This window comes from Dothidotthia symphoricarpi (genome assembly GCF_010015815.1).
Source record: "Dothidotthia symphoricarpi CBS 119687 unplaced genomic scaffold P153scaffold_21, whole genome shotgun sequence".
Classification (NCBI taxonomy): domain Eukaryota; kingdom Fungi; phylum Ascomycota; class Dothideomycetes; order Pleosporales; family Dothidotthiaceae; genus Dothidotthia; species Dothidotthia symphoricarpi.
The window spans coordinates 312850-326398 of record NW_022985028.1 but is presented as its reverse complement, the minus strand read 5'-3'; the positions used below and the strand labels follow the sequence as shown (position 1 = coordinate 326398).

At 52.8% G+C, this 13549-nt stretch overlaps 8 protein-coding genes across 8 annotated transcripts; 4 read left to right on the top strand and 4 right to left on the bottom strand.

Moving 5' to 3' along the window:
* Positions 1 to 8: 8 nt before the first annotated feature.
* P153DRAFT_349202 (uncharacterized protein) lies at positions 9 to 1569 on the bottom strand. The gene is made up of 2 exons (XM_033666239.1): positions 1193 to 1569; positions 9 to 1132 (listed from the first exon to the last, which is right to left on the bottom strand). Exons 1-2 carry the CDS (start codon positions 1261 to 1263, stop codon positions 274 to 276), a joined length of 930 nt encoding a protein of 309 aa, XP_033519412.1. The 5' UTR covers positions 1264 to 1569; the 3' UTR covers positions 9 to 273.
* A 130-nt stretch (positions 1570 to 1699) lies between these two features.
* P153DRAFT_300600 (uncharacterized protein) lies at positions 1700 to 3001 on the top strand (the record flags this gene model as incomplete). The annotated part of the gene is made up of 2 exons (XM_033664339.1): positions 1700 to 1785; positions 1834 to 3001. 2 exons carry the CDS (start codon positions 1700 to 1702, stop codon positions 2999 to 3001), a joined length of 1254 nt encoding a protein of 417 aa, XP_033519411.1.
* Positions 3002 to 3631: 630 nt separating this feature from the next.
* On the bottom strand, positions 3632 to 3885 carry P153DRAFT_389872 (uncharacterized protein; the record flags this gene model as incomplete). The annotated part of the gene is made up of 2 exons (XM_033670877.1): positions 3632 to 3821; positions 3872 to 3885. The coding sequence occupies 2 exons, from the start codon at positions 3883 to 3885 to the stop codon at positions 3632 to 3634; spliced, it is 204 nt and encodes a 67-aa protein (XP_033519410.1).
* Positions 3886 to 4218: 333 nt separating this feature from the next.
* P153DRAFT_360645 (glycoside hydrolase family 47 protein) lies at positions 4219 to 5940 on the top strand (the record flags this gene model as incomplete). The annotated part of the gene is made up of 1 exon (XM_033666931.1): positions 4219 to 5940. One exon carries the CDS (start codon positions 4219 to 4221, stop codon positions 5938 to 5940), a length of 1722 nt encoding a protein of 573 aa, XP_033519409.1.
* Positions 5941 to 6119: 179 nt separating this feature from the next.
* On the top strand, positions 6120 to 6746 carry P153DRAFT_118092 (uncharacterized protein). Its single transcript, XM_033661957.1, has one exon. It carries the CDS (start codon positions 6300 to 6302, stop codon positions 6699 to 6701), a length of 402 nt encoding a protein of 133 aa, XP_033519408.1. The 5' UTR covers positions 6120 to 6299; the 3' UTR covers positions 6702 to 6746.
* A 45-nt stretch (positions 6747 to 6791) lies between these two features.
* P153DRAFT_300614 (uncharacterized protein) lies at positions 6792 to 8873 on the bottom strand (the record flags this gene model as incomplete). The annotated part of the gene is made up of 3 exons (XM_033664341.1): positions 6792 to 7432; positions 7483 to 8627; positions 8686 to 8873. 3 exons carry the CDS (start codon positions 8871 to 8873, stop codon positions 6792 to 6794), a joined length of 1974 nt encoding a protein of 657 aa, XP_033519407.1.
* A 477-nt stretch (positions 8874 to 9350) lies between these two features.
* Positions 9351 to 10340, top strand: P153DRAFT_349187 (N-carbamoylsarcosine amidase; the record flags this gene model as incomplete). The annotated part of the gene is made up of 2 exons (XM_033666238.1): positions 9351 to 9882; positions 9941 to 10340. Coding segments are annotated over 2 exons (664 nt in total), but the record flags the coding sequence as incomplete, so codon positions are not given.
* On the bottom strand, positions 10223 to 11898 carry P153DRAFT_325340 (acetyl-CoA synthetase-like protein; the record flags this gene model as incomplete). The annotated part of the gene is made up of 2 exons (XM_033665267.1): positions 11173 to 11898; positions 10223 to 11128 (listed from the first exon to the last, which is right to left on the bottom strand). Coding segments are annotated over exons 1-2 (1593 nt in total), but the record flags the coding sequence as incomplete, so codon positions are not given.
* Positions 11899 to 13549: the final 1651 nt, after the last annotated feature.

Sequence of the window (13549 nt, the reverse complement as noted above, 5' to 3'; positions counted from 1 at the left end):
TTTGTTTTGTGGAATAAAAAGATTACTTTGCATTGTTTTGTTTTGCTTTGCTTTGGTGTGTGTATGTGTGTGTGGAATCGAGTGGGATTGGTTGTCCACACATCTAAGGTAGGCGCGGGGAATATGTACCTCTCTCTCTACCTACACCACAACGAACGTGAATCTGGGTTATCTAATGTAGCCACTCAAGGATTCGGTCTGCCATACTCATTGCACAAGACATCCACACCCACACCCACTCCACGTTCATCCAGCATAAGCCCGTCCTTCCTCTCACCCCAACATCCTCGAAAACCCCCCCGTGCTGACGCTCAGACTCAGACTGAGTTTCAAGCCCTTGGCCTGCGCAGTGAACTGCTGCGTATGATCGCTCCACTCGCGCCTCATCTGCGCCCGCTCCTGCAACACGCTGGGCCGTTTCTGCACGCCCTCGCCCTCTTCCCTCTTCTTCTTCATCTCCTTCCTCCCCCCGCGGTCTCGCATCCCCCAATCCAACGCCTTGGTATCCTGCAAAACAGGCTCGATCATACCCTGCATCCCCGCAAGCTCATGCAATGGCAAATTCTCAAAAACCAGCGTCCCGTTGCGCGACATGCACACCGCGGCCCCGTAGCGATACGCATGCAGCACCACACCGCGCACATCGCGGATACCGCGGTCCTGCAGGCGCGAGTACTCGAGCAGCTTAGCCATAGTGGGATAGTGATCCAGCGCCCAGACAGCAGCGTGGTTCTCCGTGATGAGCACGAAGTCGGCGTCAGCGCCCAGGGCGACGACGCGCGGCCGGTCCGTCCATTTCCCGTCTCGAATCCGCGATTGCAGCGCGGGAATGAGGAGGGGGGGCAGGTTCATCCATACACAGGCCGAGCCGTCTTGGGCGAAGAAAGACGTATTGCTGGGTCCGAGGGTGCAGCGCAGCGTGGGGATGGAGCGGGCGGGTTTGCCCTGCGGGGTGCGGGCGTACAGGAAGTCGAGTAACTCTGACGGTAGGCCGGCGGAGTTGATGCGGTCTTGGCCGCTGGCGTCACGCCATGTGAGGAGGAAGCTGTTTTCGAATCCTAGGGCGATGTGGTGGACTAGTTGGAGTTGCGAGGATGAGAGGAGAGTTGTGAGTTTTTGTGGGAGACGCGTGCTGGGGGCTTGGGTTAGTTGGGGTTGAGGGGTGGGGGTTCGAGGCGTGGGGCTTGCGTACTGGTCTTGATGTGATGGGCATTGGAAGAAGTGACTTCCGCGCTGACCAAAGGTGAATATGGCGTCGCACATGGTGCTGGGACTTTGGCGCACAGAAATGACGGCTAGATGGGGAAAAGCGACGATAAGAGATGGGGTATGGAAACTTGGACGTTGACTTGGAAAACTGGAAAGTCTACAACACAACAAAGAGAGATAGAGATGGAGTGGATGTTGGATACCATACCATACCTTACCTCCGCCAAGCCGATCGTTCCCAGGATCAAACAAGAAAGTAGTTCATGGCCCTCACGCGACATCTACAAAGGCGCTTGGGGACGTTCATGTATACATACTCACACCAAAGCGGGACGTCTTTTCGTGCTCAATGGGAACTCGATTACTGGTAGCAGCAGAAGAAGAAGAACGCGCAGCTGGAGGTCTGACGAAAGAGAATTCGGTTTGGATTGATTCCTGCTCGTGACGTCATATTCATCATCCATCCATCCAATAGCATCTCATTCCCAGCATGAGTGGTACTTCAAGCAACACATCGTTCTTCTCCTTCGGCCCGCACGACAGCTTCATCTCGAAGAGTTTTCAAGGGCTGAAATCGTGCGTACAATCCTTCCCACAATATCAAGCCCCATCTAACGCCAGCAGACGAAACCTCTCTCCGGATCTGCACAAGCTCATCCTTCGCAAATCTGCGTTGGACGTCCACTGGGCGGTCTTGGGAACAGTGACCGATTCCTGGATTCTCAGCTTCAAAGACTCTTCGGGTAAGGATGCGCTGAGATGGGGTTCTGCTACGCCAAAACGTCTGCAAACTATCCTTGCTAAAACATGGCATTCTCACCTTCTCCGTGCGTTTCTCGGCCCGGAGGACTCGTTCATCGTCTGGCATCCCGAGTTGATTCGTTGGGCAAACCTCCCTGCTGCGCTCGAAGATACCATTCAGTCATGGCTTACACCTTCCGGGTGGAGGGTCGGACCGCCGCGGATGGTAACGTGGGGACCTGAGGGCGCCTTCTTCGCTATGAGCGAGTACGGGGAGGTAGCATACGAATTCGGCGACGGCGACGACGAGTGGGAGATCTACCGAGAGACGGTGGAAGAATGGACGGCGGAAAGGGGGTTCTCATGGAACGACCTGGCGTTCATGGCCCTCGATCCTACGTCCTGGGATCAGTTCGTTGCGATCCGAAATGATGGGACGTGGGCTGGGTCGATTGACGACGTGAATGAAGACGCCCTGGAATCCTTTGCGCTGAACTGCTTTGCAAGAGCGAGACCGAAACAAAAAGAGAATCCTCAAGCGGACGAGCAATCGTCGAATGGGATTTCCAGTACGAAGCCAGACGCAGCCACCCAAGCGCTATACGAGCAATGGTCAGCAGAAACAAGCGCGAAGTTCACGTCCGCACTAATCGCCATCGCCAACTCGCAACCCAAGAAACTATCCCAATCGTCCCTCCACTCAGTCACGCTCTCCATCAACCCCGAGCCACCCGCCCCGCCATCAGCCCAACTCCTAACCGCCTTTCCCTACCTACCCCCCTCGATCACAACCTGCGCCCTCCCCGCATGCGTCGTTGTCAAATCCAACCCAGACGACATCAAGGCCTGCAAGCACGACGTCGAATCGCTCCTGAGGGCAAGTGGGCTGTACAGCTATGAGTGGCTGCGCCAGGAGCGGTTGAGCTGGCACCCTGACCGGTTTGGACGGTTGTGCGAGGAGAGTTGGAGAGAGATGGGTAGGAAGATGGCGGAGGAGATGTTCAAGATTATCGATGCGCTGATGGAGGAATTGCGGGGTGCGGAAGGGTAGTATGAGAAGGGGGACGTAGATCAGGAGACGAAGTTGGTTGATTCAAATGCTGCGTTAGAGAGAATAAAGTAGGTTAGATGTGTATCTGTGATATATACGAAAGGCACACGAATCTTTCCACTAATCTTTCGTTCGGTGTCAAGCTGTGGCGGGACTTTCGCTGCAGTTTGCTTCTGGCATTCATGCTCAATACAGGGTTTTTGCGGTTCTCGAACGTGGTGTTTGCATTGTTTTCTGCGTCCTTCCTAGGTCCCTATCTAGAGAGTGCGGGCTGATGTCTGGGTTTGGCGAGACGGTGTCGTCTGATGTATGTTCTCTGCACGGATGTTGGTTTGATCATGGAAGATCCGAGAAACACTCTAGTCGAAGATGGCCATGCTGGGTATTGGATAATTTCAGATGCGAAGACTATCGATTTAAGTAGACTTTAATGTCTGTCGACGTGGATTTCTTTCTTCGTCTGGCACGGGGAATATTTGCTCGATATCAGAGGGAATGACGCGCTGAACCAATTAGCAGGACATCTCTCTTGAGATATGAGAAGACCAACTGTCGTTTCTCCAACGTAGACATTCATCCACCCCAATTATCATTCAACTTTCACATGATGTAGCAGCCAGCTCAAACTCTCTATCGGTCCCCTTTCTCGACAGTCGTGATCTTCGGCAGCGCATTTCGCAAATCTTCCTTGTCCTTTTCAGTCGGCACAAGCCCAAACTTCTCTTCCGCTTTGTCAGACAGGAACAAGCCCACGCCCGCGTACGCCATGATGCCGACTCCGATGATCACCCGCGTCTTGGGCGTGATGCCCTTGTACCACCTGCAGCATGTCAGACTGAAGATATCGACAGCAATTCAACATGCACGTACTGCCAGACGGCCATGTTGAGGAGGCTACTGAGTGTTGAACAGGGGGGAGTTGGAAGAAGTCGAGATGGAGCCATGCCAAGAACGACACTCTCGCGCATGAGATGCGCTTAGATGCGAACACGACACCAAACCGCCCAACAAGAATTCATGATTTGTGCGTGCGCTTGCAGTATTGCCTCTTTTCCGAGCCTCCCAACCCACGCACGCACCATCCGTTCCCAGAGACATGACATAGCGCTGCGCAAGAGTTTTTGTTCGACCGCACACACGACCTGCCCTGGGTGAACCGATGCCGCCGCCATTGCTACCGACTTGAGGCCCCCACACTCCCATACACGCCTCCCAATATGCCCAGCTTCCGGCGCTGGGGCAAATCGAAATTCGAGGCCAATCCTGAATCGACGTTCAAGCTCCTGGCCGCCGTTCTCGTTATAACTCTCTACTTGCTCATCAAGGAGTTCTCCAACCCTATACTCGGCAACAAGGCGACGCCTGCGTCTGGCGCTCAGATACAGTATGCAGAGTGGAATGGCACGGGCAAGGCGCAGGAGGGGCGGGCGGACAAGGTGCGGAGTGCCATGCAGTACACGTTTTGGAAGTACAGGGAGCATGCGTGGGGTCGCGACGACATCCTGCCTGTGTCGGGCGGGAACTCGTCGACGAGGAATGGCTGGGGCGGCTTTATTGTCGACTCGGCGAGCACGCTGGCGCTGATGGGCTTGTGGGACGAGTTGGAGCTCTCGGTCGAGCATATTCTGGGCATCGACTTCACCGTCACAGACGACCTTGTGGACCCTTTCGAGACGACTACTCGCTATCTGGGCGGACTGCTCTCGTTGGTAGACCTCTATGATGCGGGCTTGATACCGGAACAGGTCATGGATGACGATGCGCGAGACCTTATCCTCGAGCATGCTGTTACTCTGGCGGTGAAGCTTGGCCCCGCGTACGATACACCGACTGGCATGCCCTGGCCACGAGTCGACTTCAACACCAACCAAGGGGTCCCCGAACCTCTATCAATCTTCACCGAGAACCCAGGAAAACAAAAATACGACCATCCTGCCACCAGCCCTGCACAAACCGGCTCCTCCATCCTCGAGAACCGCGTCCTGACCAGACTGACTGGTGACTCTATCTACGCAAAGAACTCGACTCTGGCATGGGCCCCCCTCGTCTGGTCCAAATGGACAACACCCTGGCCCGGCATGGTCGACTCCCCCATCGACATCGTGACAGGCGCTCCACTCGGCCGTGCTCGACACTGGGACGACGAACACGCCTCATACTACGAGTACCTCCTCAAGATGACGCTGCTCGCCCCACCAGCCGACCCCTACCTCGACGTATACAAGCAGCGCTTCCTCGCCTCGGCCTACTCCCTGCGCAAGCGCCTCAGCTCGCGCTCCGCCTCGGCCCCCAACCACACAATGCAGCACCTCTTCCTCGGCCGCCACATCGCCTCGCACTACGAAAACCAGCAATCCCACACCTCCTGCGCCGCGCCAGGCACCCTGCTCCTCGCCGCAAAACACCTCAACCAGCCCTACCTGCGCTCCTTCGCCCTCGCCCTCCTCGAAGCCTGCCGCCACACATACACGTCCACGCCCTCGAACATCGGCCCGGAGGCCTGGTCCTGGACCCCGAAGTTCAGCTACACTACCCCCTTTCGCGCGCCGGCGTCCACCCGCGAGACCGAGGAGTGGGCCGCCTCGGGCTTCTGGAGCGAGGACCCCGCGTTCAAGGGCGGCCCGCAGTACGTCGCGTCGCTGTTCTACGCGTGGCGCGTCACGGGCCAGCTGCGTTATCGCGAGTGGGCGTGGGAAGCGTTTTCGGCCATGGAGGAGTACTGCAAGGCGCCGTATGGGTACGCGCAGCTCGCGGATGTGTATAGGGTGCAGCGCGCTGAGTGGAGCAGCGATGGCGATGGGCGGTGGATCGATGTACAAGGCAGGTCGTGGGCGCAGACGCTCAAGTACTTGTGGCTTACGTTTGGGGATAGCGAGACTGCGAGTCTGGATAATTGGGTGTTTAGCACGGGGGGGCATGTGTTTCGCATGATTCGCTGAGGGGGGGTCAAGTCGTGCATGGGTGAAAAGGAGAGAAATACACTACAGTTGATATGGTTGTGGGAGAATGTAGTGTGTGGAATGATACCCGCTTGTTCTGGTTTTTGACTACGTTGATTCCGCTTGGTCTCATCCTCCTCCGTCCTCACTATACTACCCCCTGATGTTCCAGAACTAGAGTACCTCCCACCCTGTCGCGGTAATCGAGACTCTGCATCCCCAGATGGTGTCCGCCCAGCTGGACTTGCCTGCGAATTGGCTGAACCAGCAGCCTAGATTCTCATTTCGAATGGGAAATGTAAGGATGGGTTGTGTTGAGCATTTCTAGATGTTGTGCTTCGAGGACGGAGGGTGGAGTTATGATGGGCTTGCTTGCTTGTTTGTTTAGTGCACTGCCTGCCGTGATGCGAGATGCAAGATGTGAGGTGAGATGCAGGAGAAGGTATCTTCGAGGGGTACCAGGGTATGATTCTTTTGTCTACATGGGTGTAGATAAATCTACACGTGGGGGTATCTGGAAAATTGGCAGAGAGCCACATGGAAGAAGAAAACATGATTCTTGTCTCGCGTCGAGCAGAAACGGGAGGATCAAATCAGGGCCTGCCTTGGGGAATACATCTTCCGAGGTGGTTGTCTGTTCAACTCCGGTCATGGAGGTAGTTGTAACAGCTCGGAGCGTGCATGTCTCAGTGTCCGTTGTAGACCATATATCTCGTTGGCCAACAGGTGCGGTTTGTTCCAGATTGAGGAAGCGCAGATAGCTCTTGGATATCCCATCAACCGTGCAATCCGAAATCAGGCAGTCCACTATGCATTCTCTGCAACTCGAAGAGGTGTACCAGTATCTCCCTTCATACAGTACCCATCAAGAACTTCCAGGGGAAGTCGGTGTGGTTGATGTTAAATGAAGGACTTTTCCACAGGGTTGGAAGCTTTTCAATTCCGTTAGTCGATGCACCGGGCTTCGGCAAGGGAATATCCTGCAACAGCGACACAGTTCGTCCGGTACATGTAGCAAGCTCGAAAGTGCTTCCACTAGGGCTACATCTGCCGCTCGAATTGCGCAGAGCTGTCTTCATGATCGCTGTCACGCGACGAAATCTCTCAAATACGTCTTCGCTGTTCTCGTGGGGGTCGCGGACACGTGGCATTCGCGATGCGAGCTGATCCCGGAAATATTCGAACGATTTTGCAATCTGGAGCTCGGCGGGGTCCCAGCCAGGCGTGGGCGAAGATTGTAATGCGAGCTTGCTCAGGTTGGTCATGGCTGAGATCATATTGAGCCAGTCGACTATTGAGATGTATTCGAATTGAGTTGACGAAAGCTTTGCGCTGTTGTCGAGATACTGTTCGACAGAACGCAGGGACGTAACGCGCAATGAGAGCTGGAAGCCTGAAGCCCATGGAGTGCTTTCTCGGTCCGTGAGGTCGACAGACGCGGCGGCCCTATACAAGTGTATTCGTGCGGCGAGTTGTATCCATTGCAAAGTCTCTAAACAATAGTAAGCACAGATTCTGCTACCGTACGTAAAGAGTCCATACCAAAATCAGTGGCTTGCAGCTTCGATGCCTGTCGAATGTGTTCCCACTTGTCGTTCAAGCGTTTCACTTGAGATCGAGTGACCAATGCTTGTCCAGACTGTTCGCGAAAGGTTTCCTCAATGTCCTCCATGAATTGACACACATCAATCAGGATAGGGAGTACTGCATCCGATTTGTGCTCCCAGATAGAAGCGAGCTCAGAAGCATAGTTGCGAAGCGTACTTGAGTAAGACAAGCAGCGCGCTTTGTTAGGTTCCATCAGTCCAACGTTGGAAACCAAGTAGTAGCATCCCAGATATGCTCTCTTTGCTTCCCTGTCTCGAGGATCTTCTCTTTGCAACGGGCTCCTGGCAATATTCGATATATTGTCGAGACCCAGATCGCATGCTATGCCAACGCATATCTGGATCAGCATGGGGATGGACACGGCCTGGGAGTCCATGTAGTGATGATGCCACGCTATAAAGACCAACAAGCCTTGCAGAAGATCCAGACTCTTCTCCCCGTTCATAATTTTCACCATGATGACTTTGCGAAACTCGCGACTCAGTTTTAACTGCAGCAGCACAGAGTCGTGAGACGCCACGGTAAGAACTGCAAACATCAACATTGGTCGATGTTGTATCAGGTCTTTGCATGAACAGTCGTTGGGTAATGATACAAAGGGGAAGTAGTCGACCATGGTTCTGTACGTGTCGAGTAGCATTTGCATGTGAACTACGCTGATCGATCGAAGGATGGGATCTATCCGTCCAAGAGACGACAGAGTATCATTGATAGACTCCCAAAACATTAAGGAGCTCTCAGAGATGCTTGCAGGCCTAGGAGCCGGGAAGACAGGAGGCTTTTGGACTGATGGGGCAGATGTTGGTGGTACTGTGGGATGTGGTGGTGAAGGAGTGCGCTGAGCCGTTTCAGGTACTTGAGAAGGCAGGATAGCTACCGACGGTAGGGTAGATTGAGGCGTGGAGTTTGGCGTAGAATTTTGCGTAGAATTTGGCGCCATAGTTGCGACGATGGCAGATATCTTGTCCAGCTTCTTGTCAAGGTCGCGCATCTTGTTAGGTGCATGACTGTCCACCCTAGGTTTTGCTGGTCGTCGACGCGCAACATGCTCGATACATTCCACCCGAGCTTTTTGGCACCTAGGTAACGGTTATCCCGAGAGTGGAGGGACATGCACATGTACGAGAAACAACATACCTTTGGCAGATACTTGCAATGTCTGATGGAACACATCGGACTTTGTGCTTGCGACAGCGCTCGCAGGCGAATGAATTTCCGATTCTTCCCTCTCTTGCATCCATGGTGAAGATGAAGATCGAAGGTTCGGGGGATTCGACGGTGGCCTCGGCCTGGAGTATGTGGGGAAATTGGGGAAGTCCGACCATTTGCCAAGAGCTCGGGACAAGCGTTAGGTGAATGAAGCCGACGGCACAACACGGTGATCTCAAACGGGCGGAGGACTAGCTGAACTTGGATCAGGGTCTCCGGTGACTGGACAGGATGCACGGAATGCTGCAATGTGTTGTCACGGGTTGGATCCTACATGTCTCGCCCGGGTATGCACCGCTTTCTGTTGTTTTAGCGTCAGATTCTCTCCACGCGTCGGGTAAATCAGAGCCGACCGAGCACCAGTTGTAGTCTGGGGATTAGGCAATTCCGCATGCTGGCAACCGTCAAAGCCGCCTAGAGGGCTGACTGCTCCGACATATAGACTAGGGCAGAATGCTACCCGACACTTTGGCAATACTGCGCGTGCAGCTTGTCGAAGGTGTTGGGGACGTTTGGCAGCCCTAGAAACATGAGTGAACGGGCAGCCTTCCGTTGTGATTCGCGACGTACCTCTCTACACACACTTTCGAAAAAATGCCCTCCAAGGACCACGGCGACCACGACAACTACGTCAGATCGGGCTTCGCGGGGAAGATAGGATGGGGAAGCAGGCCCGCGCTGCTGCTTATTGACGTCTGCAATGCTTACTGGAAGAAAGATTCGCCGTTGGATACCAGCTCAAATCCAGCCTCGGCAGCCGCACCTGCCTCGATCGCGAAGCTTGTCGCTGCTGCACGTGAAGGAAAGGTACCGTTGGTCTGGACTCGCGTCGAATACACCGAGCCAGACATGTCGGATGCAGGTGTCTTCTTCTGCAAGGCGCCTCTCTTGACAGTGTTCCAAAAGGGCAACGAGACAGGACTCGAGAGTTGGGTTCCAGGATTAGAGCCACAAGAAGGAGAGGTCATTATCACCAAGCGCTATCCCAGCGCTTTCTTTGCCACAGACCTCAACACCCGGCTCCAACTTAAAGGCATTGACACGCTGGTCATCTGCGGTGTCAGTACGAGTGGATGTGTGCGTGCGAGCACTTTGGACGCCTTGTGCTTAGGCTATCGGCCGATGGTGAGATTGGTCTTGGCATTCCATGCGTCTTGCTCCACATCACTAACCTCCGCCTCAGATCGTTGGCGAGGCATGTGGTGACCGATCGCCTGCTGTACACGACGCGAATATGTTTGACATGAACGCGAAGATGGCTGACGTAGTGTCAGAAAGCGAAGCAATTAGCAAACTGAAGGCTGGATGGGCATGAGCGGCGCATGTGTTGACAATCAGCAGATTCTATCAACACTTAGTATCAAGTCGTATTTACTAAAAGTTTGAGTTTGAGTTGATACATTTGGGTCGCCTTCTGAACTTCTTCCAACCTCTTTCATGCTAAGCCCTCGATCTCTTATTGGTTGTACAACTGTTCTATCTCTCTTTCGTACATCTCTTCACTTCGTTTCCTTATCACACCACCTTTCACGTTCCGCGGTAGTCTTTTCTCGGTTGTCGCAAATAGAATCATATCTTTCAGGATCGTTACACCGCCGCTCACCATGCCTTCGTTGACCCGCTCAATCTCGGGCCACAGCTGCTCGAGTTTGGTTATGTCTTCGCCTTCGTTGTTTGCCCACTCAATAATCACAAATGGACGCGACCTGCCTTGTCCACCGACTACAATCCCGTTGACGCTCGGATGGGAAGCCAAACTCATCTCAACGGTTTGGGCGTTGAGCTTCATCGAATTTTCGAACACGAGCAGATCATCAGTCCGGCCAGTGACTTTCCACGCTCCAGGTCTCGTCTTTGACTCGACCCAGAGGTCCCCCGAGTGGAACTCTTCGAGTTCGGGATATATGTAGAACACCGGCTGCCACTTTTCCAGCTCTGGTCTGCGAACCCAAACAAGCTCATGCAAGTCACCCTCCGTATGCACAAACTTAATACCGTGAGATTCTCGAAATGAAAGATACTCCCAGTTTTCCTCGTTCTCCCGTCGGACGCAGAGGGGCCAACCTGCCTCGGTCGACCCGTATCCTGAATACAGCCGTGTGTGAGCCATCAGCTTCTCGGCCGTCGACTTTCGCATGGCTGCACCAGCGAAGTACACCATGTCGAGCTTTCCCAGAGCCTCAAGACCAACTGTACTATTGACAAGCGCTTCTATGAAAACTGGTGGCGCCATATATACTTCGCAATTGCCATAGCGGAGAACATCGATCACCTGGGCGATGTTGTCAGGCGTGGTGTTCGTAGTGGGACCAAAGACTGGAACGGTCCCTAAGATAATGGGGAACAAAATCGACAGAAAGATGCCAACCGCCTACAATGCATTAGTGATTGCTTTTCAAGGATCATAGGACTTACATGGAGGGCCGGGAGTGGACTATAGCACCTCATTTCTTTGAGATTGTTCTCCGTGCAGTCGCCCCCATATTCCGGCATCAACTGCGAAGCATCTTGTGCTACCAAAGTTGCATGATTATAAACAACCGGCTTTGGCGGACCAGTGGTGCCGGATGTGTGAACTACGAGACACGGTATCAACCTAGCATCTTCCCACGATTTGCTCCATTCATACGGGGCAGCCCTCTCTTTCGTGAGCCACACGTCCAGCTCCGGCGTTTTCACAACCTTCACATCCCACTCTGTGACCTGCTTAGATACAGAATGAACTACAGTTTCAAGTTCTCCGCCGTACAAAAACACTTTACACTCTGTCATGTGTACTAGAGAAGCCTGTGCGGCTGGCCTCGCCATAGGATTGGGGACTAGCAACTTGCGTTCCAGCTTGGCCAACGCGCAGAACAAGATCGAGTACCGCATATCTCTTGGTCCTGTATATGCCACGGTTTCGAACGGTGATGTTGGTGGTGGGAGAACAGATTGGAGCCATTCAATGCAATGGTTTATTGCGTTCCCAAAGGTGTCGTAGGAGATGTCATTGAACCCCTTTGAGATGTCGTTTTCATCTATTGGCATCGAGGCATATGGGGTAGTTGGTTTATTCTTGACACGGTAGTCGAGTAGTTGGAGAAGATGTCGTTGACCCATGGGCGGAAGGCCATCTTCGGGGGTTGTGGACGACGTTAGGATGTCTTGACCCATTTTGGACTGTGTATGCAACGAAAATTGGAAGAGGTGTGTTGGGTTCTAACGGACAGATGATCAGGAGATTGTGCTGTTCTCTTATAGTTCAAACATATCATCTACTCGATCCTATGTCTGGCTTCGAAATTGACGCTAGGCAGAGGCTAACTACTCAGAGGCACGTAGTACGTCTCTACGGGCTCAACGCAATTCAGACTTCTAGTGGCCTCCCTACTATGGAAGAGAAGGGGTTGAATACCTAATTGTCACTACACAAAAATCTCCATACAAAAGTTCTAATTCTCTGAGTAGATTCAACCTAATTGTTGTCTGCATCGCCAAGCAAAAAGTTCAAAGTAGGATACCTTATGTTTTTGCGAGTAGCTTATAACTGTTTTTTAGTTCGGAACGTGAGCATCCAACTGGATATCTCCACTTTTACATCATGGCTTTCCAAAAGTCTGGCATGATATGAGTGCTTTGCGACATGATTTGATATAACATGACGTGAGTAGCAGCCTATCGGTGGGTATTCGGCCATGACGTGTCTAGTAAACTAATATTCGAGGCTTTGTAGCCTACACAATCTGTCTGTGTGGCTCAAGAAGTTCGTGTTGTTAGTGTTGTTCTAAACGCGTGTGACGTCTTAGGTCCGGACGGAGGCACTCCCGATAGACTACTACGCAAGCTCACGGATCTCGCCTATAGTATGGCTAGCCCGATCTTCGTTCGAATCATTGGGCTCGAGTTAATGTGCCGATCAACAATGTGCTAAAACACGATCGTGAACGATGAACTAGGTTCGGAAGCGGGTATCTGTGCTTTTATTCGTTCTGATTGCCTGATTGTCAACGAAGCATACGAGAAATGTGGAACGAGAGGTATCACTGCAAAGACTCATAATCAGACGTGACTGGGGCTAGAGCCAAGATACATATTACAAGTATTACAATTTGCTGGTGCTTATATGTTCTGCCAAGTGCCTTGCGACAGAGCAACCAAGTAAGTTCACCGAAGTATTTCTTAAACGTGTTCATCGACTATCAACGCATTGTACAATTGTTTCTTGACAAAAGGCAAAGCACGGATATAGAACCTACTCGTACAGCAGCTACTAGACCAGCACAGCTACAACACTTCACTCCCCTTCACCGATCCAACACCAGCACTTTCCATCGCCGTCCAAAGACCGCCCATCAAGTTGAATCTACACGCAGTTTCTCAACCTCCACTACGCACATCTCCCATCTCGCAAACTTTCCCTCTGCATGCACGAAAATCCGATTGTTCAGCAGAACCTCGTCCAGAAACTTGCTCATCTCAACTTCATCTGTGGGATGGCGCAGATACAAAATCCCCCACATCCGCCGCCATTTCCTCATTTCTTCCAAGCTGTTCCTAGATAGGCTGGACTTGGCACGGAACCGCTCAAACCCATGACCGAATCTCCGTTCGAGCCAAGTCCTCACACGGGGGGTGGCGACTCGTCACGAGTTTAGGTCCCTATCTGATCATGGATGAGACAACCTGAATAGCCGACTCATTGTTGGACTATGGTCAATTTGTGCGGTATTCCTTCATAGCGTGACATCGGAAGACTTCTCTGTTTGGTTTTGCGCGGTGAAAAAGGTCGACCACCAATACCGTGGATTGC

What these genes read in the sequence shown, in the direction of transcription:
- P153DRAFT_118092 (XM_033661957.1), top strand. Translation starts at nt 6,300, where the DNA reads ATGATGGGCTTGCTTGCTTGTTTGTTTAGTGCACTGCCTGCCGTGATG.
- P153DRAFT_349202 (XM_033666239.1), bottom strand. Translation starts at nt 1,263, where the DNA reads ATGTGCGACGCCATATTCACCTTTGGTCAGCGCGGAAGTCACTTCTTC. An exon ending in TGCCCATCACATCAAGACCA is followed by an intron (nt 1,133 to 1,192) that starts GTACGCAAGCCC and finishes CCAAGCCCCCAG; the next exon opens with CACGCGTCTCCCACAAAAAC.